This window comes from Marmota flaviventris, chromosome 6 (genome assembly GCF_047511675.1).
Source record: "Marmota flaviventris isolate mMarFla1 chromosome 6, mMarFla1.hap1, whole genome shotgun sequence".
In the NCBI taxonomy this organism is placed as follows: Eukaryota; Metazoa; Chordata; class Mammalia; order Rodentia; family Sciuridae; genus Marmota; species Marmota flaviventris.
In genome coordinates this window covers 34,074,555-34,101,612 of record NC_092503.1, presented here as the reverse complement: position 1 = coordinate 34,101,612, position 27,058 = coordinate 34,074,555, and the positions used below count along the sequence as shown (strand labels likewise).

Genomic DNA, 27,058 nt, shown 5'->3' with positions numbered 1-27,058 from the left:
ACAATGCAGTACTTCATTTGTTCCTAACAACAAATGAGTGGCAGATTCTATCAGTATTCCTTTCTCAGGGAGAATAAAAATGAAGCTCAGAGATATTTAGTGACTTTTTCAATTTGACAATAAATTGTAGAGCTAGGACTCAAATCTTGCTATTTGTGATGAACTGGGGCGAGGGTGAGGGGTTGCTACAGGCAGGAGAAGCACTTGTGAAGACTTGACTGAAGCTAAGCTGAAGGGGAGGTAAGAGTATTTAAAGAGTTGAGGTCAGTTGTGAAGGGAATTTTTTGCCTTGATGAAGAATTCTGAATGTCTCTAAAGGCCACAGGGAGACTGCACAATTGAAGGAGTAGTATGGATCCGAGGGGCCATTAGGTAAGGAAGCATTTAAATGGGATTTTAATAACCTAGGCAAGCAGGGGAGCTGGAAAAAAGGGCAGATGCATGAGCTACTAAGGAAACAGAACAGACAAGTGGCCCATGTTAAGGGACACAGGGTCATTGATTATATCTCCCAACTTGCTTAACTAGATGAACAGTAAGAAAAAGAACAAGATCCATTTCGAATGGTAGGAATGGCAATTGTTGATCTAACCCAGGGCTCTCTGAAGGAAATGTAATGCAAGCTGCACATATAATTTTAAAATTTTTCTATCAGCCACATTCCTAAATGTTTCAAAAGTGTGAAATTGATACTTATTTAACCCAATATATCCAACATATTATAATTTCAGCATGTTCTAAAAACTAACAATTATTGAGATATTTTTTGTCATCTGTCAAACTGTGTCTTAGAGCTCCAGAGTGCATTTTACCAGAACACAGCGCAGCTTCAATGAGCCATATTTCAAGAGCTCAGTTGCCCCATGTGGCTAGTGAAGACCATATTGAACAACATAGGTCTAAGCTCTGCTGACCCCTCATCTCCTGCTCTGAACAGTCCACTGTCTAATCATATTAACTGCTTATTGAGGGGTTACTATGTAACAATCCCTGGACTCACATTTTCTCATTTTATTTGGCCCTCTCTATACCCTACTACTATTTTTCCTTTTTATTTATTTATTTTTATTGTTTAATTTGTTCTAATTAGTTATAATTGACAGTGGAAAACTATACACATACATAAAAAGAAACTGTCTAGGTTTGGTTGACTATTGCCTTCATTTCATAGATTCAGAAACCAAGGTAAAGAGAAGTTAAGAAACTTATTCCAGTTCATGTGGCCTGTATGTGGTGGCAGGGCTCTAGCCCAAACCTTCTGGATGTCAACCCTCTTCTTAACCTTGTGCTAGCCTGCCTCCCACTTGGAAAGTTTAAAACTTTAATACTATGTTGAACAATCAATTCTATTGCAACACATTCTTTTTAATAGGATTTCAGAAATGAGAACTTAAGTTGAGCTAATGGTTCAATGGCATACTTTTGTTTAGTGGCAGAATTGAGATCAGGAAAAAAAATTGTATCAATTACCAAAGGAAAGGCACTTAGCAATGCTGTCTAAATGACAGAATACATGACTTCATTATGATATAAATATCATTATGGCACTCTAGGAAAATCCAATAAATGTGAATCAGACTTTATAGCAATCTAGATATTTATGTACTGCCAAAATTTTTATTGTTTTTTTCAAAAAGATATTTGGATCCTGGACCAAACAAACTATAAAAAAATAGTATGACATTTATAAGACATTTGGCTTTTTAAACTTGACTGAGTATTTAATGATGCTAAAGAATTATGGATACGTTTTTAAGCTGTGATAATGGTATGTGTGTGGAGGGGTGTTTTAAAAGTCCTTCAAGTCTGGATTAGCTTCAAAATAAAAAACTGGAAATAAATGTGGAATGATGAAACAATATTGAACATGAATTGATAATTGTGAGGGTGGGTGACAGGTAAGAGGAATTCATTATATTGTTGTATTTTAATTATACACATTTTACTTTTTTAATACTCTTAATTTCTTTAACCACTGAGTATATTTTTGAACAACTTCAACAACTTCTTCTTCTTCTTCTTCTTCTTCTTCTTCTTCTTCTTCTTCTTCTTCTTCTTCTTCTTCTGTTCTGGGGTTTGAACAAAGGGGCACTTTGCCACTGAGCTACATTCCCATGCCCAGCCCTTTTTATTTTTTAATTTGAGACAGGATCAAGGATTACAGAATTAGAGGCATGTGATATTGCACCTGGCTTTTTATGAACTTTTAAATGTGGTTTTATTAATGAGGAATAGAATAAGGGGTAACTTGTTTAATGGCTATGCACTCAAGGTGTCAAGCTCTCCACTGTAAGCCTGTTCCCTTATATCCTCAAAACAATGCTGCTGGATAAGAATTGTGACCCATATTTATAATAAGAAAACATGTCCAGAACACATGATTTCAGGGGCTTTACCAGTGTTCTGGGCCACTGAGATGAGGTGAGAGGCAAGGGAAGCGGATCACTGGGAAATTCCATGATCTTGGCAAAGTGTCAGGGACCAGAGGGCATGATGTTGAATTGGACCATACAAGGGCAATGAGGAGGCCCTTGGCTATGGCTACCAGCCAAGAGGAACACACCTTCCACAGCCACACAGCACAATGGTGGGGATCTGTGAAGGATCTATCTCCATCCTGGAACTCATCTTCCTTTTGGCTCTATGACACCAGTGACAAAGAGTTCTAGGTTATCTTACCCTGTGGACTCTGCTCTTCTCCATGCACCCCACCACTGCTACCACTGCATCATCTTCCTCTTCTCTCCTTCCAGAACTTCTGCCCCTCAGCTAGATCCCTGTGGAGGGGAGTCAAGCTCTCTCTGGTCTCCCCTTGTCAGTCTATTGTTGGAACACATTTTGGAAGCCAAAAAATCAAACACCCCCAACACCAAATGTTCCTCTTCATTGCATTCTTTCTGCAGCAAACCTAATTCTCCAAGACAATGTCACCTCTAATAGAGGAACTGGTGGACAAGAAAAACACAAAAACATTTCATAGTAGTATTTGTACATAGATGAAGGTCATCCCTGGGTTCTGGTATTCCCTTTGTGTTTGCCCTTCTTTTGGCATGCCAGTCATGCTTAAGTACTTTCTATTCCTGTGAAAGGTCATTGCCACTCCCCCTGTCTAGAACTAATGCTCCCTTCTTTGGAAGGCTAACTCCCACTCATCGTTACAGGTCTCGGCTGACACCTCACTAACTTCAGAAGTTTTCCTGACTTATTATTCTCTGTTGGGAACTCTTTAATTCTCTCTTTTCTCCTTAATACAGTCCTCATTAGTCTGACTATGGGGAGTAATTAATGGTAACCAAAGATTTATTATGTTCTCATAAAGATCATTATGAATGCAATTTCTTTATTAAAAAGCTTCCACTCATTCTTGTTTGTGCACAATCGCAAAACTGTTTTAAAAATGGAATAAACATGCAAAAGTCTTCAGTTTATGGATACTTATGATTTGATAAATGCTTTCCAAGTTGCTTTCCAAAAACTGTCAGCTACAACTGCTTTTCACATTGTCATCTCTTTGGATCAAAAATATTTTGATGCCGGTCTTCCTTCCACTGCCCTAAACAATAAAGCATTTTTAATGAGTTGAAATTAAGGAAAGACTGCATCTACACAAAATAGAGGCAAGTTGATTAATTTGCAAATTCAGAACCTCCCCAAACCAAAAACAGTATCTTTGTAAGGGCTAGTTTGGGACCCAGAATGAATAGGAATATGTGCTGGTGGCATCCCTGAGGATTCAGAGCTTCAGAGGACCTGGAATACTCCAGTTGGCATGACTCACTCAACTGTCTTTCCACACACTTAATACCACCCCATATTATTCCCAGTCAAGTCAGTGTATAATTCAAAAAGGAATGGTTTATATTTGTTCCATTCTCCTGGAGATCTCTTCATTTATCACTTGAATTTCTTTTGTGGCATTCAATAATGTAAATTGGGATGTCTTGCACATATTGTTTTATAGTTCTCCAAATAATGACTACAAATATGGGATCTAATTGTATCTTGGAAGGGATTGAGAGGGAAGAGATATGTCCCTCTGGCTCACTGATATATGCATAGTGTCTGGTGTCATTCCTGCAGATACTCAGTGAAAATAAGTTGGATGACTCAGCATAATTTAAGAATTGAAAGAATCTTGGCCTTCCAGGACATTCTAGCTATTTAAGGAGCAGATATTATGATCAGTCAGAGAACCAGCCACAGTTAATACCACCCCATATGAAAGCAATCTTGGCTATACAGGAGATAGTAATAATCAACACAAAATTTAGCAAATATTGACATTCTTCCCAAAGCTGTTTGAGACTCTTTTAGGATACAAAGAAAGAAGTAAGATAAATAATAATAATAATAATCACATGGTAAACAATTAGAAAAAGCAAGTATATCCTGTGTTTATATGAACCTTTTAAAGTATACTTGTGTAGATTAGCTCACACTTCAAAACAAATTCACAGGCTAGGATTATAATGCCCTCATTGTTAATGGAGAAATGGAGGCTTAGAGAAATTAAGTCATTTCCACAAAGCCAATCATTAAAAGAGTTGCAATTTTATATCAGATTTATTGACTCTCAATCAGAAAGTAAACTTTGTGATTCTGATTATAAGGGCAAAATGACCTCATCAAAAAGATATAACCTGACTTCATAAGGATTTAGGCTCTTGCAAAACTCAAAATCATCCATACACTTCATATTTAGGATCAGTTTAAATGTCATTTGAGTGGTTCTCAAATTTTATTACTCTTAACCCTGGTTTTCCCATTTTAACAAACTTCTCATTGACTGCAATACAAAGACCTACTGAGGCCACAGAAACTAGTTCAGGTAATAAACAGGAACAGGCTTCTCCGAGAGTTTCTCTCAGGCAGAATTTCTTTATGGGAATTGGATGGACAGCTGGGATATCGAAGTTCCTCAACCAAAAAGGAAAGCCACAAATTTTCTATTGAAATGAACAAATAGAATATTTTTTTTACTACAAATAAAGAAATGCATGTTAACACAAAAATGGAATGCCACTCCTGTCCTACAAAATTAGTCAAGATATTTTTCCTTTTAAAAATTGAATAACTTGTTCTAAAAAAATTGAAATGAAACATGGTGGTAGGATGCTGGTATTAGTAGAATTTAATACAAGTCTGTGAGAAAACAGTATGTTAGCAATATAGTAATCTGTATTTTTTTCAAATGTGGCTCTGAATCTAATATATATATATTTCTGGTAGGAAATAGAAAAATCTTAATGATCTTTACAGGGTAGAATCATGTTTAACAAGTTTGTAATGAAAGAGAAAAACCCAGTCTTTAGCAGTTAAAGCTTGCATGACTTTGGACAAGTTTTTTCAAGTAATGTTTTGATCTGGTGTTTTTAACCCTTATTTGCTCATTTTCTTTTTGTATATCTGATGTAAAATGTGGAATGTGCATAAAAATGCATATACTCACAAATACACACAAAATTGTGTACAGTTGTAGTGTTTTCAGAGAAACTCTTAAGGCCCATCCATGTATCCCCGATTAAGAATCTCAAATATTAAGAATAATTCCAACTCTAATTATATGGGTTCCATGTAGAACACATTTAAAATCCTGTAAGGAAAGATTATCCCCATCCTCATGAAGAATTAAAGAAAGCATTAACCACATCATCATATCTGCAACTATGGCATGTGCTGAAAGCTGTATAAATATTGTTTGTGGGATTAGTATTTTAAATTGTCTTTCAAATTTCAATATGTTCATTAGGCTCCTTCAAGTTGTAGGGAATACAAAATTCACTCTACCTCAATGGGGATAATAGGAAGATTTTTAGAATCCTTATTAAGACAACTATCTTAACATCTACTAATTCAGCTTTTCTCTGCAACCATTCAAGATCCACAATAACTCATTGGTTAAGTACATAGTGGCGCTAGTGACCTATGGGCCATTGCCATAATCTTCCATGCTAGGGCTGAATTATTCTAGTCTCAGATTTGTTTTTTCTTCCAACTCTACTAAAAACTGACCAACTCTTTCTCTTATGCAAACGCACAAGAGGAGAGAATCTCACCGAATAAACTAATCACTACTTGGTATTTGACACCATGTTAGATTGAGCTCTATTAACAGGTGCTGGTGGGCAGGGGACAGGACTGTGCATGAATGACTTTGAGACAAATGTATTTCTCTAAAGCAAACGTGGGTGTCCATATCATAGAGTTCATCTGATACAAGTCATGTTGACCTAAGCAAAAGACACCCCACTAAAAGTGCTAAGGTAAGGGACAGCACCCAAAAAAGTCTCAGAAGAAACCACAATAATAGACCCATTCTATGGCATATTTGCTGCTGTTAAACTATTAATAAAACAAACATTAGAAAAACAAGTTCAGATATTGGGTCCCTTAAAACTAATAATGATTGTATTGGTCATGAAGGTTGTAGTAGTTCTGGGAAGTGAAAGGGAAGGTGAAGTAAATTTTCCTGTTTTCAACTTCTGGCTAGTCATTTCCAGTCAATTCAGGACTTTGAAATTTCTTCCCTAATCTGTAAAGTTCAAAAATGTCTAAAATGCTTTAGAGAACCAGTTACCTCTTTGATTTTCTAAAGTCTCAAAATAATATAAGCTCATTAATTCAATTCTCAAAGGATTCAAAAAAAAGTTCAAAATTTTAAAAATATAAAAACATGAAATAAAATGATAAAAATAATTCATAATGTCACTACTCACTAGTCTCATTATTCAAATAAACCCAAATTAAACTGCTGTTAAACAACTCTCAGATTCTTCTGGTCAACATATCTAGCTTTCAAACATGAGAATCAATTGGGAGCTTTACATTCTTCTCCTTAGTTCAGTATCTAAAAAGACATGTCTTAACGATGTTTGTTTTTAAAGGCTGAAATTATGGCTATGCCTTTCCCTCTTTTATATATTTTGTAAGTTTTAATGAAAGGAAGAGAAAGACCAGGTATTTATTGTATAATAATAGCAAGTCCTACTTAAAATCGTACCAAATGTAAATTATTAGCAAACAGACAAAAATATTTTTACAACCTGTTCTTAAAAACTTAGTGAAGTCCTGAGGTTGTGGCTCAGTGGTAGAGCGCTCACCTAGCATGTGTAAGGCACTGGGTTCCATCCTCGGCAACACATAAAAATGAAGATATTGTGTCCACCTACAACTAAAAAATAAATATTAAAAAAATAACTTAGTGAAGTCCCCCTCTCTGATCTATAACACTTTGACAACTACTTTGAGTTTGCCAAGTTTACTCTGAGACATCACAATGACACCCTGAAGTCAACATCAAATATCCTGGCAAGATGATTGACACATTTTTTCCATAAAGTTGAGGCACAGTCTAAGAGCATGGAGTTCAAGATCTTGGAATCTTCTCTAATGGTATTTGAGTTACTAGGCTTTCCAAATTCTTATATTTTGTTCATATAAGGATAGGGAGGCCTGATCAATTTTGCGTGTTTGGAACAAAATTAATTTCATCAGTGAAAAATATAACTTGTTTCTGATGTTCATTAACAAAATCTCTAGTATACTTTTCAATAATATTTTCTGGACTGCCTGAGAACTTATTCAAGTATGAATTCCTAATAAGGGTACTTTAGATGTTAATCAACAGCTCCTGGGGTATAGATTAACATTAATTTATGTACACATATTTCATACTATATTATGCTAAAGTATTTTGTACTTCACACAAAATATATTTTCAAAATATATCATATTTTTATATTAATATTCACTTATTTCCCCTTTAAAGGATGTATAATTTAATAAAAAGCCTTTGCAAGAATATGACTAGGTATAATGTGTAAAGTTAATGTGAAATTGTACCACATTTATTTTTCAGTGGCAAAAAGTGAAGACAAAATTTTAAAAACATTTTCCCCAGAGTCTCACAAAAGCAAGTCCAATTTCCTAGACAACCACCAAATTATTATCACGCATGGGAAATTTTATATGGACATGAAATATTACTTCTGTGGAATTCATATTCAAATTTCTTCAGTTATCCTCAAAATCTGAGAATCCTGGAATCAAATCAAATTTCACATGTTGCATTTTGTTATCATATCTGTTAGTGTCTTACTCTAAATTTTTCTGATGGTTTCCTCATTATTAGATTCTTTGGGGAAGAATTCTATAAAGGTAAAATTGTGTATCTCCCATTGCATCTCATAAGGAGAACATAATATGACTTTGTTTCATTATCAGTGATGGTCACTTTGATACTTTGATAAAGGTGATGTATTTGTGTTTTTATTTGTACTATTATCCTTTGTAACTAATAAGTTATGACTTGAGAGTAGGTGAATATCTTGTTCCCTCAAAACATTTTGCCCAAAGCTTTTAGCACCCATTAACAGATCTTGTCTGAATCAATTATTTACATCGATGATGTAGACTGATGACTTCATCATTTCATTTTTTCTCCATTTTAGTAGACATTCTTCCATAAAGAGATTTCCTCTTTTACCCTTGATCTTAGGTGTTAATTTATATATTTATTATTTATTCATTTATTTTTGATAACTTATCTTTTTGTTTTCTCTGTGTCATAATCTACTAGCATCATGATCCTTGGGGCTGGGTGTGTAACTCATTGGTAGAACACTTGCCTAAACATGCTTGAGGCCCTGGGTTCAATCCCCAACACTGAAAAACACAGAATAAACAAAATAATTATGATTTCTGTTGATGCCAAATGGTTCCAAATTTGGCCTACAAGACACCATTTGTGTTCTTTTGACATGTCCCCATCAATGCCTTGCTTTCTGTGGTAACCTGACATTCCCAAGGAGCTGCTACATTTTTTCCATTTTTTCAGCTGTGTGCATTTTTGTTGTTTATATTCTCTGTTTTTTTTCCCCATTGAGCTCTCTTTCTATGACTCATGAATCTATACCACACTGAATTAGTTGTAGAAACTTTATAGTATGTTTTCTGTTTGTTTGTTTGTTTGTTTTTGGTATCAGGGATTGAATACAGGAACACTCAACCACTGAGCCATAAGCCATATCCCCCAACCCTATTTATGTGTGTGTGTGTGTGTGTGTGTGTGTGTGTGTGTGTTTTATTTAGAGACAGGGTCTTGTTGAGTCACTTAGGGCCTTGCTAAGTTGCTAAGGCTGGCTTTGAACACATGATCCTCCTGCCTCATCTTCCCGAGCTGCTGGGATTACAGGCTTGTGCCACGGCACCTGGTTTATAGTATGTTTTAATATCTGACAAGGCATACATTAACAGGTTTAAGCTCATGTTAGGTATTCTTACCACATATGCACAAACAGGCACAGAGGCACAAGGACACTTTGGGGAGTGATGAATATGTCTAACACCTTGATGATGATGATGATTTCACAGGAGTTTGCATCTGTCCAAATTCACCAAATTGCACACATTAAATATGTTTAGTTTTAAAAATTTATTCCTCAACAAAATTATTTTTAAAATATTTGATAATGCCAGTCCCCTCTTATCTCTTTGTTTTAGGGTTCTCATATGTATATATAAACTTCCAAATCTGACAGAATAACTTCATAAAAAAATTCTGGGATTTTTTTTGTGTGTGTGTGATTATGCTAAATTCACTACTAAGATGGGAATAAGTGATAGGAATAAACTTTATAAGGTTTACTGATGCTATCTAAAACCAAGAAAATCTCCAACTTTATTTAAGTCTACTTTTGTATCATTCAGGCATACTTTAATCTTTTCTCACATAGCTTTCACATACTATCTGTCAAGTTTATTATTAAATAAATTCTTGCTACTAAGTTTCATCTTTCATAACATCATCTAACTAGCTACTATTTGTGTATATAAAGACAACTGATTTTTGTATTTTACATTAATATCTTATTAACATATTGAAATGTGTTATTGTTTGTGTTAGTATTTTCATTTTTCTCCCTAGTTATCTTTATTTAAGATTTATTTTATATTATACCAAATTTAGCTGCTGTCAAATCACAAGACTTCATTTTTTGAAACTCAATATATATTTTACAAAAATTTTAAATGCATTTTCACAGTAGTAATTTTTTGAGCATACACCCCCCAAAAATATATACTAATTAACTTATAAATCATGCATGAAAATAGATATGCATGTATCACCATACTCAGATCGGATCACATTATAAAATACACACAAAACCAAAATTTTAAAAGAATAAGATATACACCTCATGATTCAGGGTCTGGGTCTGGGTATTGAACCCAGGCGTGCTTTACCACTGAGCCATACTCCTAGCTCTTCTTATTTTTTATATCTTATTTTGAGACAAGGTCTCCCTAAGTTACTAAAGATCTTGCTAAGTTGCTAAGGCTAGCCTCAAACTCGTGATACTTCTGCCTCAGCCTCCCAAGTCACTGGGATTACAGGTGTGTGCCACAGCACCCAGCCAATCATCCGAATTTTTTATTTGTTCTTTTTAGTTATCTATGTCAGTAGAGTACATTTTGACATATTTATACAAACATGGAGTACATCTTATTCTAATTAGGATCCCAATCTTGTGTACATGATGTGAAAATTCACTGTGGTGTATTTAAAATGTACATAGGAAAGTTAAGACAGACTCATTCCACTTCTTATTCCTATTCCCCCTCCCTTCTATTCATTCCCCTTTGTCTAATCTACTAAACTTCTGTTCTTCCCTCACCCCCATTTGTTATGTGTTAAAACCCAGATAGCATCAGAAAGAACATTTGACTTTTGATTTTAGGGGATTGGCTTATTTTGCTTGATCTTATATATAAATACAATAGTATATATAAATAGACTTAGTTTCACTTCTGTTCTAATTCTTATGGCTCTTTCTTTTATTGTGGTCTAATTGGATTGACTAGAACTTCCAGTATATTTTTAAATAATAGTGAATTTAATGTATATCCTTGTCTGGTTCTTTGCCTTTTGAAAGATGTCCCTGTTTTTTTCCACTGAGTAACACACCCTTTTTAGGACTGTGATGTGATGTGATGTGAGGTGAGTGCATGTGTGCATGTGTAGTTATTGATATTCTTTAATACTAAAGAAGAATGTTTATAGCAGATCAATTCACAATAGCTAAACTGTGGAAGCAACCTAGATGCCCTTCAGTAGACGAATGGGTAGAGAAACTGTGGTATATATGCACAATGGAATATTATTCAGCATTAAAAGAGAATAAAATCATGGCATTTGCAGGTAAATGGATGGAGTTGGAGACTATCATACTAAGTGACGTAAGCTAATCCCAAAAAACCGAAGGCTGAATGTTTTCTAATATGTGGATGCTGATAGATAATGGAGGTTGTGGGGCAACATGGGAGGAATGGAGAAAGTTTATATAGGACAAAGGGGGGGGGGAAGAGAGGAGGCATGTGGATAGGAAAGATGGTGGAATGAGATGGACATCATTACTCTAAGTACATATAAGAAGACACTAATGGTGTGACTCTACTTTGTGTACAACCAGAGACACGAAAAATTGTGTTCTGTATGTGTGCTATGAATTGAAATGCATTCTGCTGTTATGTATAACAAATTAGAATAAATAAATAAATTTAAAATAAGGAAAAAGAAGAAATCATCAGTTTCTATTTTATTTAGTGTTTTAATTAGGAATGGCTGTCAATTTTACTCAAAGACCATTTTAGCATCTATGAAGATTACCATATGATTTTCCACTTAAGATTTATAAATATGATTAATTATGCTAGTAGATTACCTAATACTGAACCATCCTTACATTTTTAGAATAAATATAATTTGGCCATGATACTTTATTTGTATGATGTCATCTTAGATTCTGTTTGCTTTGCTTATATGTTATTTGGATTTTTACCTTTATATTCATAAATTAGATCAATCTTTTGGGGGATGGGGGCACTGGGGATGGAACTCAGGGGCACTCAACTCAATCAATGAGCCACATCCCCATCCCTATTTTGTATTTTATTTAGAGACAGGTTCTCACTGAGTTGCTTAGGAATACTCCTGCCTTAGCCTCCAGAGCCGCTGGGACTATAGGAGTGCACCAACACACCTGGCCCATCTTTTTGTGTGTTATGTTTAATTTCTGTTTCGTTAAAACAGCTTCATGTTTTTTCTTCTTTTTCTATACTCAGAAATAATTTAAGAAGCATTGGAAGTATATGAACTTTGAAAGTTTAGGGGAATTCTCTTGTGAAATCTTAGCCTGTTCCTTTTATAATAAATAGCTTTCTCCATTTATCTTATGGAAACTGGAGGCTCTTATGTGATTTTGCAAAGCAAGAATGCTCCCATCGCCTACAAAGCTTACTCTCTTAGAGCAAATAGCTGTATGTTCTCAAGGTCTAACTCATATGCCATCTTCCCACTGCACCCTGACTCCAGGACAGAGTCAATCTGTCCCTTTTTTCCTTTATATCTTTCTCTTTCTGCCTCCCTCCTTCTTTCCTCCCCCTCCCTTTCTCTGTCCATCCTCCCTTTATTCCTTCCCTCCTTCCTTCTTTCCTCTTCTCATTCCTCCCATCCTTCCATCTTTCCCTCCATTGTATTATGTGTATGTCTTACAGATCTGACCACATTTGTGTAGTAACACACTTATTTATGGAGGTGCTTATATCTTCAGCCTCTCTGAGACGTGAATCTAGTCATGTTTAATTCCTCATCTCCCAAACTGTTTAACCGTTGGTAGATATTCAATAACTACATTTTGAGTAATAATGAAGGAAGGAAGGAAAACATAATGAAAGCCTAGTCCAATGGGAACCATAGTCTATCAATGAAAAAATGTAGACTCTATAGTCAGATATGCTGGAGTTACTCTCCTAGTTCCTCCCCAGCAAGTACGTGACATCAGCCAGTTACTTTCTGAGTGTTTCTTCTATTTATCTGTAAAACATAAGTAAGTTTTCATAGTTTTTTTTTGTTGTTGTTGTTGTTTTCAGTTATAGATGGATACAATACATTTATTTTTATTTATTTATTTTTATGTGTTGCTGAAGATCAAACCCAGTGCCTCACACATGCTAGGCAAGCACTCTACCACTGAGCTACAGCCCCAGCCCCTCATAGGGGTTTTGTGTTCAGAACGTATGTAAAATTCCCAGTATTCAGTACTATATCAACAGAGAATTCTTTCCCTTCCACTTCTTTCCATCGAAAGCCTTCCTTTGAGTTCTTACAACAATTCCTAGAGAAACCATGAGATGTGGCCCTCTCTCCTGTTGGACCATAGCTCAGGATGCAGCTTCCATGGAGCAGCTCCCTTGGAAAGGGCCTCTTCCAAGGACAAAATTCTCCAGTCCAAGGAAATTCCAAACTGGGTTGTGTCTCTGAGATCTTTACATACATTCATTTCACAGAGGAAAGTTTACATTAGTTTAATGTAGGTAGGAAAAGTGCATTTTGAACATCAAAACACTGTATTCTGAACAACAAATTACCAGTCCTCATACCTGGGCTTGCTTCCCAGTTTTTTTGTGCAATTTTCCCAGACAGCAAATTAATTAAATGGCCTTTGGCCACAATTCTTTCCCTTGTGTCAGCTTTTCTCTCATTTAAAGCATAGAGATGGGGGGATTTAATTAGCCCAATGCCTGGCACATTGTGTGTATTCAATATGTTTGTGGAACCTTGGAATTATCTTCAGATGAAGGTCACTTTTGCTATTAATATTAATTTAGGAGCGTATAAGTAATTCCTGTGCTGATAATACTGACAATAAGCAAAGATTGAAGAAAAGTTAACTCATAACCCACAGGATGTGCCATGAGAATTCAGACTGTCACCCAACTCACCTCTACTGCACATGCTCTGGGATTTTAAAACTGTCAAGATCTGCACCAACCATGCACATATTTCTCCTGCAAGGAATATGTATGTATTTGTGTGTGTGTGTGTGTGTGTGTGTGTAAACCGAGACTAAATATAGAGTCCCTGTTCTTTGTGTAAGCTACTTAAGACAAAGGATATTATCTTTTAATTTTTTATCTCTTCAGCAAGTTATTATTGCTAGTTGCATCCCAAAATTATTTATAAATTATGAACAGTTTTAAAATCCTTTTTAAAAACAAATTTCTTAGAAAATGTTTTCCTTGAAATAGTGTTTTCACTGACCTAGAAAATTTTTCTTAGCTGTTGCCATATTCAACATTTCTCACTGATGATGTATGTGGTGATGATGGCATTGAGCAGAAAAAGCTCAAGGAAATATACATGGTGTTGATATTTTACTAAAATGAATGTAGCACTCACTTGTAATCATAAATTAATTTTTAAGTAAAAATCTGATTTTCCAGTGTCATTCCCTTAAGCCTGCTCCTTTATAGGCCTGAAGTCTATGTGAATTTACACAGCTGCTTTGAAGCTATGCATATTTCCTTGTTTTAGGTTCTTTGATTTTTTTAAAGGGGTATTTTTATACTGAAATAAAAACTATTAACACTAGCTTCAGGGGGAAAAGAAACTAACAACCCTACAGCTTAAAATGTTTTAATGCTTTGCCTTTAAAATCTTGCACATCCTTTAGAAGCTACAAAAATAAAAGCTACCCCCTGCAAAAAAAAAAAAAAAAATAGAAAAGAAAAAAAAAGATTGAGGACAAACTGTCAAGATTTTGGAACATGGTAGTGGAAGTACAGGTGTTAACACTAGAGAGATTGCTTCTGTGTAAAATGATGCTTTTAAACAGCTACTGTTTAAATGTTTTAGAATCCTTTCTTGGGCACAGGCGCCTCTGTATTGCCACCATTACCACAAGATGCAAGCAGTACAGCAGAATGTTTTCTGCATGGTACCCAGCCAAAAGCGAAACAAGTTGCCTACTGACAGAGAGGCCATTTATAGAACATACTCATTTACACAAGGGCTAGGCAGCAGGAAAAGCAATGCAAAGAAGTAACGTCTCTTTACCTTGCTTGGAGCAACCCTGACGCGGAGAGCCATGCGCACAACCTACATCAAGGAGGTGTGATGAGATCCGTGCTCCTTATACTGATGACATCTGGAAGAAGAGACAATTGTCACCGTGAGCTTTTCAATTACTCCTGGAGACTAAGTGTGAGACGCAGTAGTGCAGGATGATTGGATTACACAAAATGAGACAGAAGCCATCTGTGAGCCATGCGTAAGCCGCTGAGTGCCAAAATGAACATCCTTATTAGACGACTGAGTTCTCATACCATTTGTAGTTTGGTCAAATTTGAAGGATGAGTGGATTGTTTTTAAACAGTGCCGCAAATAGGCAGTGACGTGGAATTGTCCCTGGCTGCATGAGTAATTACTGCCTCGTATTTAAACTGGAAACATGGGTTTTTCAGTTAGGAGCTCTTGAGATTGTCCCCAAAGGCTGCTGCTGCCATTCATGTGAAAGCATGATACTTCCACTTGCAAGGGACACATACTTCTGGAGAAAGGAATCACTGTTTCCTTTCACATTGTGGCAGAAAAAAAAAAAAAGCCAAAACAACAACAACACCTCTGGCCTTCAGTTAGGAAACAGAAGGATTTCCATGTTCTAAAGTAATGTTCATTGTATAGTTAGATAAATGATTTCCAAAACTGTCAGGATGCAGGATTGGAGCTCTATGTACCCCAAGGCTCCAGAACCAATCCTTCCCTTACCATTGTTCATTCCTTGTCTTTTGACTACCATTGACCTTGGACAGGAATTTGCGTGTGTTCTGTCATTCTTTTTCCATCCCAACACCATTCTAACTTCCCTAAAGAACACAGCTTGAATACTTACCCTTATACATAAAAGCATGAATCTGGTAAAAGCAAACAGAGTATCTTTTACAAGCCCAGGGCATATTTTTCATCTGGATATGTTATTAAATTTGACATTCATAATGCATATTAATAACAATATCAATGCTCTTTTGTTAATATACTTTAGACAATTTCTTCAAAATGTGGTTGTGCTGTTCTCTGCTTATATTGCATGTTCTTACAAAGAAAAACTTCTGCCTCCCAATAACTTTGTAACAGCTCCCATTGTCTGCTTCAGATTTTGACAGTTAGGCCCTCAATAAATGATGATTGACAGTCAAAATCCTATGTCTTGTCCTATTTGTAACAGCAATAAACCACCCTTTTTCCCTGAAGAGGGCAGGTAGAACTCCCCATGAGTTAGAGCCCAGAGAACTGTAAAGGACATTTGCCTTTCTTGTTCTGCTTCTAACACATACAGAGCAATTTATATAAGCTCAGATTCCATTTGAATTGTTCTATTAAATAGTAATAACCGCAAACCTATCCTCTTAGGAAGTTGATACCTCCTAAGTGCCTTGGAAACCAACACTAATTTTATTCTAACTGTTCACTGGATAAAATATTGAAAAGTACTAATTGTGTGTGTGTGTGTACATACACACATGCATTTACATCTACAACAATAAACGTCCTTTTTTAGGATACTATTATGATCTGTTGTGAGAGTAGACATGATACACACACACTGAACAACACTAACTCTGTTTTCCAAAGTTGCTGTTAAATTTATGAAGTATATACCTGTGTGTACCTTACAGGTACATATGTGTGTATAGACATTTTTTTCTATATATATTCATGCACAGTACCCATATGGTAGTTAAGGAATAAAATGTACAAAATCCTCTGTAAAGAGAATTGTGACTTTTGTCACAATTTGTCATCATGTTTTAAAAAAAGTATTTGCAGTCCTTTTGTGTGATTTGTATCCAGAGTTCTTCTTTGCTAAAACCTAATTTCATTGTTTCCTTCATAGTAGAGACATTCATAAATTAACACCTTTGATTCAAGGTATCAAAGAAACATTTGCAAGAGAGTACATAATTTAGAATTTCTTCCTGATAAAAACAGAGGGGAAAATGAGTTCAGATTCACAATTACTAATACTAAATCTTTAGGGCCAGATATTATTATAATTTCAGAAAAAAATGAATTTTATATAGATAACAGTTTTCATATATTATATTACATGCCCCAAAGGTCTGGAGCTTTACTCTGTATTCAGAAACATTCTGTGAACACCAAAACATACAAATATCCACAGGGGGGATAAATAAAAACTGTAAAACAATTTGATATCAATTTAGTTTTGTCATTAAATTAATTTAGATCAGGTAATATTCTGCCACTGAAGGGTTATAAAAGCATTTTTCACACCTTTTTTAGATTTTGGATTCTTAGTTGAGGAACTGTGAGCAACTATAGATTTAATGAGAATTTGAAGATTTGATGATAGAACACTTGTTAAATTTAATTAAATTTGGCCTACAGCTGCTTCTCTATCAAACTGCACTCTAACTTAGTATAGATACAACTGCAACCTGACAGAGAATATCTTGTTGTAACAGGTAGCAGAGGCTCAGCCAATCACAGCACCTCAGTTTCAGCCAATCACAGGTTGAGAACTGATGAGACTACGTCTATTTAAGGCAAAGGCCACCTCATGCCATTCCCAAATAAGGCAATGCCAACTGTAGCCAATCAAGCTGTTTCTGAATTTCATTTCCTTTTTTTCTGTCTCTAAATATTGCCTGCCCACATAGCTGGGTGGAGCTCTAGAAAACCTCTCCTAGTTCTGAGAGCTGCCCAATTCATAAATCTTTCTTTGCTAAATTTAAGTTGTCGAAAGTTTTTCTTTTTACATTCCAAATACAATTTTAAATAATTGATGAAATAAAAATGCTGCTTTAAGAAAGTAAAATTAACCATAAGAAACAAAAAAGTGAAATTCCTTTGTCCCCAGTGTCAGTGTCTCTGAATGAAACAGATTCCCATTGATGCTTCCAGATCCCTCTGTTAGAGCTGACTTTGCTTGGGAAGTCTGACAGTATATTTTTTAGTTTTACTGGTTCTCTCTAACCCATTTCTCCTTTTCAGGGCCTTCTACCACATCTGCTATTCACTGCCTTTTTGAAATTAAAATAAAGTACTCTACAGGATATCACTAAATCATAAAAAGATATTAAGAACAAACAGAATGGATTTTATTTCAGGGAGCCATGGAAATAACAAAGTTGGGATAATTTTTTTTCGGTTTATAGCTTTAATGGAATTTCCTTTAGATTTGGTGTACACCCACACAGGCACACACTTATTTCACTGTTTCAAATTTCTTCAGCAACAAATTGTGTTCTGAAAGACAAAAATCACAAAACAGGACAGGGCCGTAAATGGAAAGTACATGGAGTCAAAAAAACATTTGGCATGGTGCCTGTTTTTGAATATCCAAATTCTATTAGACAGTAGTTTTCATATCTCCCTACTATAAAACTAAGCCAGAGTTAACAATAACTGCAAATTTGTTTAGTTGAATCTCAGTGTCTCATTTTCTCTACTTCTAAGTGAGTTGACAACATTCTGGGACTTAGCTTATGCATTATATAACAGAGGAACATTAATAGGATAAAGAAAAGAGCTGATAAGTATATACATTGTGTCCACTTGAAATATTGTTGGGAAAGAAAACATAAATTAGAGTAATTTCAATTCCATAATCCCAGAGCAAAAATAAATATTGATTCAAAAAATGTGAGCTGGATTTTTCACTAGGAGGAGAAGACAGAATGGTAGGAAGGAGAAGGAAGGCATTTCAGATGAGATCGACTTCAAAGTGCTAGGAACAAGCCAATGAGCTTGAGAATGAGGAAGGAGACTCAGGAGGAGGTGCTGGGATGTTGACTGTTTAGAGGTCTCAAAGAACAAACAGGAACATTGTGTTTTGGTTCAAAATAAAATAGAACTCTTCTTGAAGAGCTCTGTGAAAGACTAAATCAGCATATGATGAATATTATTTTAACAGCAATAAAGTATAAAAGACTGTATCAATGGTAACTACTGGCTTGTTGGAGAAAATTTGGGATTAGATTTTCAATAGCACTTTTTTTTTCCTACATTGGGATTGAACCCAGGAGTGGTTTAGCATTGAGTTATATCCCTAGCCCTTTTATTTTATTTTGAGACAGGGTCTCACTAAGTTGCCTAGGATGGCCTCAAACTTGAGATCCTCCTGCCTCAGCCTCTGGAATGGCTGGGATGACAAGCATGTGCTACCAAGCCAGGCTTGACATCGCTTTTATTTCAAAATAGGCACTCTTGATGAGCAGCTGCCTTGCATGCACAAGGCTCTAGGTTCTATCCCTTAACACCACCAAACAAACACAAAACAAAATCATATTTTGAAAACAGAGACTAGTATATGAAAGATCATAGCATAACTTTTGAAGGAGGCAACAGAAAGAGATTCAGGAGGGAATTGCAATTAGGCATTATGTGAGCGTAGGAAAAGGGACCCCTAGGTGTTTGACAATCTATTCTAGAAATTTTTCTCTCACTCTCCATGAAGAAGCAAAAAGGTGGAAAGTTAAAAGGAAAAGTTAATAAGTCTACTTTGTATTTTAATTATTGTCAAGTACCCAGGTGCTTAAGTGAAGAGTCTCATGTACATTTAAATTACTTCTGTGCCCTAGCATATTTGTAGAAATCTAAATGAGATGTTGTTCCATTTAAAATTTAAATAATTCCCTTGAGAAAATGCCAACCAGATTGCTTGAACTAGAAGCCAATGCATAAACATGTATTTGTTATTTACGTGTTAATGTGTTCAGTATCTCGATGTTTTTTTTTTTGCACAAAACCTAAAATCCTTTAGAATATGATTTGATTGACCCCCAAATGATGTTTAAATAAGTAAACAAACAATATTGAATTTTGCAGCAGCTGCAGAGAACACAATTTATAGAAAGGACTTTTTCAAGCCGTTTCAGAAGTAATGGTTACAAAATGTGATACTCCATTGTTCCAAGGGTTCAGACAAGCCTCAGCTCGCACTTTTACAAAATGGCAGGTTCCCATCCACGAAGGCAAATTTTTTAAATGGTGACTCAGTGGAGGGAAACTTGCCTGACACTCCAGAATGCTGAGGACAATTAAGGGGCCAACTTGGCTTTGTTCTGCAGGCTCACACTGATTGAGTCAGCCTTGGCTTTGGCAAGGCAGCTGCCAGCAGAAATGTGCAGTCATTTCCCAGAGTCTATATTCTGAGAGGAACTTAACTCTTGCAAGCATAATTTGAAGTTAAAATGGCAGTGAGGGGGTTCAGGTAATTTTTAATACTTGAAAATTCACAACTTCCATGCTCCAGCTGAGGGAAAATTTGGCTAAAACCAGATTTTACACACACACACACACACAAACACACAAGAGCTCACATGTGTGTATATATCTATATTTACATTTACATTTATATTTACATTTATATTTATATTTATAAATGACCCTAGAGTATTTTGGACATAAAACTGTTTAAAAAAAAAAAACAATATAATGAGTTAAGAGTGAATGAATCAGAAACATACGGATTAAATTTTCCCCGAAATTTGCATGGATTTGGAAGTCATGCAGAAAAGGGCACTTGGCAAGATGTTTTGGTATTTTATTGAACCAAAAATGTTTGAAAAATCATCTGAGGTGCTTTGGTAGACACAAAACTGTACCACGTTCTTTCATTTTTATAAACAGCACTCAATAAAAAAGGGGGGCAGAGATTAAAAGTCATCTAATTGAAATTTAATGAAGACATAGACTCTTGCTTATACAGCAGCTAGCAAACTTCACAGATAAGCACCAGTTTTCCAAGGGATTGGGCTAAGGGCATTGAAGAGGAAATTGGAATCAGAGACAGACTACAGTCTGTGAATGTACAGTGCCCCCAGATAGAGCAAGGGTACAACCTGGTACTGTCAGAAGGGTGTTTTATTTCAGGGCCATTTTTCTCCATTAACCTAAATGGAATTAAAATAAACAATAACAACAACTAAAACATTGCTTCAAGGAAAACACATAGTGCTTATCTGTATGCTGTCTTAGGTTTTGTTTTGTGTCAACACACAGCATGTCACTAAGATGATCATTGGGCTAAGAGTGCTATAGCAAGGGCTTCTGATACTTCTAGTAGCTGGCTAGCCAGGTTTATACTAGTTCTGGTGCTTTAACAGGTAAAATAAGCTTCAAGTTGCTTTATAAGCATTTACTAGGTCATTAATGAAATGATAAATGAGGAAAATTTATATATATTTTTAAACCTGCTGTTTCTTTCATTGTGATAATTTTTATTCAGCCTCAGCAAAGACCTTAGTGTAACATTACTCTCCCATTCCTTTTTCTGGTGGATTGAAAATCAGCCTCTTATTCATATAAGATTCATACAGGATCTTATTCAGTCACTATATGGACATAGGAGCTTAGAAAAATCACATTTTCTAAAAGGTCACAGGTTGGTGTTGGGTTGAAAAGAGGGGTAAAGAAATGGGAGGGGAGGGGAGAGGAAGGGGGGAAAGGAAGGACAGCAGAATAAAATAGACATTATTATTGCTGTATGTATATACATGACTGTATGACCAAGGTGATTCTGCAACCTGTACACTCAGAAAAATGAGAAATTATACCCCATCTGATTCAAATGTATGATATGTCAAGATCATTATACTGTCATGTGTAACTAATTAAAACAAATTAAAAAATTTTAAAAAAGAAATAGAAAAGTGAGACCTTTTATAGGGATGGAAAACACAAAGTACAACAATCTCTGTAGTATTTAACCCATGAACTTAAAACTTAGATTAATGCCATGAGCATAAGCAAGAATATCATAAAACTCAAACTTACCCTACATTTGTTAATGACTCTGGTAAATGAATTCACTCTTTCTTTTCTTGGCAGATTAGTTCTAGCTCTTTAAAAACAAGGGCCATGTGGGGTGCATACACTAGTAATAAGGGTAGTTTTTAAGTAAAATTCAGGGGAGTCATTTGTAAAGCAGATCCAGCCACATGTGTACATTATTTCTTGGGCAAACTAAATCAACTGTATACCTAACATTTGAAATATTTGAATATCAGTCACTCTGACTTCTTAACTCTGATAATATTAGACATGTGCATAAAGAGGGTATTTGGAAAGAATGAACAGCAAGGCAACAGGGGTTAGGTTTACTCAGAAGGTGGTAAAAATACCCAACATAGAAATTCCAAATTTTGATTTTTTTTCTTTAAAAGAAAATATTGTACCCATCCAAGGGGGATAGGCCATCATGTTAGCAGCTAAGTCTGAGACCTTTGTGAATGCCCATAATTGTATATTCCACCATAATTCCCCTATCTTCCTACAAAACAAAAGCAAAACCACAACTGAGTATACATGCACCTTTTTAAATACATACTATTTCTCCTTCCCCATTAATAAGCATGTGCAACTGACTCTGGAACATGCTAAATCAGTTGTACAATCTGATTTTTCTTGTTTCTTTATAGAATACACAGTGGCAAATTGCCTTATAGAGCAGGGCTATTGTAAGAACCAATATACCATTTTTCAGTATCAGAGATTTCTATTTTTCTAGGCAAAAGCTTTAAATTCTTATACCAGTTTACTTCCATGTTGGTCTTAACAATTGTTTTTTGTATACTCATTTACTTTCTCTTCACTTCCATATGTAGACATACAATTGTGTGGTTTTTTTTTTTTTTTTTTTTTTTTTGTTTTTTTTTTAGGCCTGTTTATAAAAACAAACACAATTTTTTACCAAATTTATTGTATGTGCTATATTGGAGAGAGAAAAGATGCTGCAAGGAGGTGTGGCCACTGAATGAATTAATGTCTGGTTTCCCACTTTAGCAAGGGATCAGTTCATATAGAACTGCATGAGCTCCGTGAATACACAACTCAAATTTGGGCCTCAGCCTGGGTGTTACACACTCTGGGAGTGCTTTCTGATTCTCTCTCCCATACAAGTCAACACCTTCTTTCTACCTATATATTCCTGAGGCATCCTGAACATTGCCCATCACATTTGTTCTTACTTTCTGTTGTAATTGCCTGTTTAATTTTATTTACAACCACTGTGCTAAAAGCCCTAAGAAATCAAATTCAGTATTTCACCTACCTTGTTCATTTTTATAACCCAAGCACATAGAGAGTTCCCAGGACTTAGTAATAACCCAATAAACATTTTAAAATACATGAATAAATGTTTCTTGGGTTACATGTGAATATACTTGGTCCTTTAGTAGAATATGGTTATCTACTAAGGGACCAAATACACTTGAAAATATAAAAACTAATACTATCAAAAATGTGCAAACATTGGAAAGTAGATTAAAGTGTAATAAAATTTCTAGATCAAAGTGTTTAGCAATTTTTAAACATACCTTGTATTTTATTTATTTGTTTATTTTTGGTACTAGACATTCAATCCAGGGATACTTTACCACTGAGCTACTTACCCAGCCTTTTTATTTTTTATTTCGCGACAGAGTCTTAAGTTGCTGAGGAAACTGGTCTTGAACTGTGGATCCTCCTACCTTGTCCCAGAAATCTGGGATTCTGTGAGTTGCGTGCTGCACCTGATTTTTACCTGGACACATGATCTTTAATTTTTTTCCTATTCTTCAACAATGAATACACTGTGTTTATTTGTTTAACTTTTTTTTTTTGTGTGTGTGTGTGTGGTGCTGAGGAGTGAACCCAGGGCCATGTGCATGCTAGGCAAGTGCTCTAACCCCAAGTCACATTGCCAGCCCGATGTTGTTAACTGATTTGGGTTTAACTGAGAAACCAATTGAGGCTAAAATCTGTTGCTTTCAGCATGCCTAATGATATAATTCTTATGTCAAGAAATCATATTTATGAGACTCATGATTTTTATCATTAATACCAACATTTTCATTTTTCCAATTTCTATTGTTTTACAAAATAATAAGAGAAAGGGAAATGAAGATTTAAATGATTTAATAAACAGTGCTGTGCAGGCCAGCAAGGTGACAGTGCCAAAAGAGCTGAGGTTTGGCAGGAAGCTCCCCCACATGCAATCCATCAAGATCCTCAGGGTCCTCCTCCTAATATTCCTTGCACGTACCAGCTTCTCACCTTCTTATCACCCCTCCCTATAATACTGTACAAGTTTCCTAACAACGCCCTGCTTTTATTTTTGCCCCCATATCATACCCCACATACTCCAGTGCAGCCAGAAGATTATTTTTAAAATATAAGTAAAATCACTGGTTACAAATCCTCATTGGTTTCTCATTGTTCTTAGAGAACAGATTACAATTTCCTGTTTCATTGTACAAAGGCCTCCCTGGTTAGCTGGTCTACCTGCCTGACCTCATCTTGCTCCACCATCTGCACTCTTTTTCCAGCCTTTGTTTTACCCCAGTTATGCCACACTCCTCCCCACCTTGTGACCTTGACACTGTGCTGCTTCTCTGCCTCTGACACTCTTTCATCTTTCTCCTGTTTTGCAGGTCTCAGCTGTCTGCTAAAGCAACCGTCCCACAACTCTGTCACATCACTCTATTTTACATCTATCTCTGCATAGACCTTATTGCTTTGCAGTTAATTTTCCTCTTTTTTTTTTTATTGCCCTTTCCCTCAGAAGAATGAAGGTCTTTGAGAGCCTGGACTTTATGTCTCTGGGGGAAGTTGAAGCTCCCAGTTAATGGGTGGTTCTTGGATTTTCTTTACACAAACCAAAAGCTGATTATATTTATAACAAGACCATCGTTTCAGAAAGATGGTAAATGGTAATAAACCCTCTATTGGATTCCTTCCCTCCCCCCTCCCCAAATACACAGCCTAATTAGGAAGCTCAAATGCATGTGAAGTAGTATAAAAAAAAAATATGTGCATACAAAAGGGATAACAGAAGTGGAAACAGAGCTTAACATGTGAAAACACTTTAACATAGTACCTAACACATGTTAGGTGCCAAAGTTTATTTATTGGTTCATATGTTTGTCATTCCTTGTTCACCGATTCCTTGGCTCATACATTCACTAGATGCAGTTCACCAAACCCAGGAGTATCAGTAGATATTGATTATAAAAGGGGCGTGTCTTCAGAGAGGAAGCATCAAATCCATCAGAAATCCATCAAAGCAGTTAAAAGCCAGAAAAGCTGGGCCTGGAATGGCCGGCTTCGCAGCCTTCGAATGCTAAATGGCAGCAAAGCCAACAAGGAACTTAAGTGGCCCCAGAATTGAACACATGTTACATAGGAAATTTTCTAAGAAAACTTGGAGAGAAGCTTGTTGGAGGATTAAGCGTATGCTTGATTTTAGAATTACTATTGACTATTGAACACTGAAAAGTGAGAATTAAATCTGTGAAGTTGCTAAAGACAAATATATTTAAATATTAATCTAATTTGTATGTGTTATAATTAGGATATGAAGTCTCCTCTAAAGAGTCATTTATCCAAGGCTTTGTCCCCTATATAGCAATGTTCAGAGGTGGGAATTTGGGGAAGTGACTGGATCATGAGGGCTCTCACCCCATCAATGGATTAATAATTGGAAGGCATTATTGGGAGCTATAGGAGGTGGGAGCTGGTTGAAGGTAACATGTCATAGGGGCAGGCCCTTGTACCTGGCCCTGCCCATCCCCCTGCTTCCCAGCTGCTCTGAGATGTGCAGCTTTCTTCTGCTACACCCTTCAACCTGATTTTCAGCCTCACTTCAGGCCTAAAGCAATAGAGCCATCTGACCATGGACAGAAACCTCTGAAACTATGAGCCCAAATAAATCTTTCCTCTTTCAGGTGTTCATATTATGACTGTGGTCACACCAATGAAAAACTGACTAACACACTGTGGTTATGTAAAAAATCATCCCAAAACATGATCCCATAAAATAATGACATTGTACACCCAAGTTATAAGTCAGGAAGCTAAGAATTATGCTGGTTATTCTCACCTAGGCCTCTCTTATAGTTGCAGTCAGGTTTTGACAGGGGTGACCACTATCTGAAGGCTTGGCTGGGACTTGATTATCTATTTCCAAGGTGGCTCCCTGACAGAAAGTAATGAGGTGCCTTAGTTCCTCTCCATATGGGTCTCTTTCAAGGGGCTGGCTGGTCTAGTGCCCTTCTGGTGGTAGTTTCCCCCAGAATGACCAATCCAAGAGGTCAGGGTGAGAATGCAATACCTTTTACAATCTTGAGACTCATATAGGGTTACTGTACTCTCGGTCACTTCAGCCAGTCCTGATTCAGTGTGGGAGGAGACTGCATAGGGAAGTGAATACCAAGGGGTATGGATCATGGGGGCCATTGTGGAGGCTAAATAATAAAAATGTTATTAAACATTAACATTTGGTTATATAACGTGATTAGAGGATGACTAAGGATCAAAAAGAGGTTTTCCATGACTGAATTTTAAAAAATGAATTGATTGTACCAGTTAGTAATAAAACAGTATATTTGTAAATAAAATGCAAACTTGCACCATGTTCATAAGAGATTACAATAATATTTTATTCTTAGAAAATTTCAGAAATCTTTGCAGGCAGAAACATTTCATTAAACTTTATTAAATAACTACTGTACACATACCTCATTAAAGAACCTGTGATTTTTTTTTCATCCTCTTTGCATATATAACTTAGGCCAACTTAGGTGCTTTGACCAAGACATTACAGAGAGAAACAACCCTCTGCATAGATTGCTGCCTTAAAAAAAAGAATTCCAAAATAAGTTTCAGAACACTTGGACCATTTCCTGAGAGTTTTCCACTGTTCCTTCCAGTGCAAACCCACAGTCAGCACTGGGCCACGCTGTGGGAGTCTTAAAACTTGACGTGAATAATCATGAAGTTTAATGCATAGTTTGTTTTTTATTTAAAACATGTACAACGAGTACACACATGTGCACACACATCCCACATACGCCCAATCTTGTAAAGTACTGGTTGGCAATAAGTCCAGCAGCTGAATTTTGATCTTCAGAATCAAGTCCAGATGATTCTAAAACAAGTTGATAGTAAGAAGAAGAAAACAGGTTTTACCAAATTTATACCCACTCACAGACTCATGGAACTTTAAGCTTAGAATAAACTAAATTTTCCAAACCTTTCCTCCTATTGCTCTGCCTAGCACAAGGAAGTACATCATTCCGGTAATTTGAAAAAAAGGAGGAAGAGAAGAAAGAACAGCCGCAGTTTGTGAAATAACTTCTACAACCGCTAGAAAATAGAGGGTAAGTAAAACAACATCAGAACGGCAGGATTGTTAACTCTGCCCATATCCATACG

The 27,058-nt window shown here is 35.9% G+C and overlaps 1 protein-coding gene across 1 annotated transcript in view; it reads right to left on the bottom strand.

The window, feature by feature from the left end:
- Positions 1-26,080, bottom strand: part of Tmem244 (transmembrane protein 244) — a 39,402-nt gene extending 13,322 nt beyond the window's left edge. Inside the window, exons 1-2 of the mRNA XM_071613792.1 lie at positions 25,956-26,080; positions 1,958-2,069 (exon numbers count right to left, since the gene is read on the bottom strand). Coding sequence (XP_071469893.1) covers positions 1,958-2,069; positions 25,956-26,080 — 237 coding nt within the window. The remainder of the gene's footprint in view (positions 1-1,957; positions 2,070-25,955) is intronic.
- Positions 26,081-27,058: the final 978 nt, after the last annotated feature.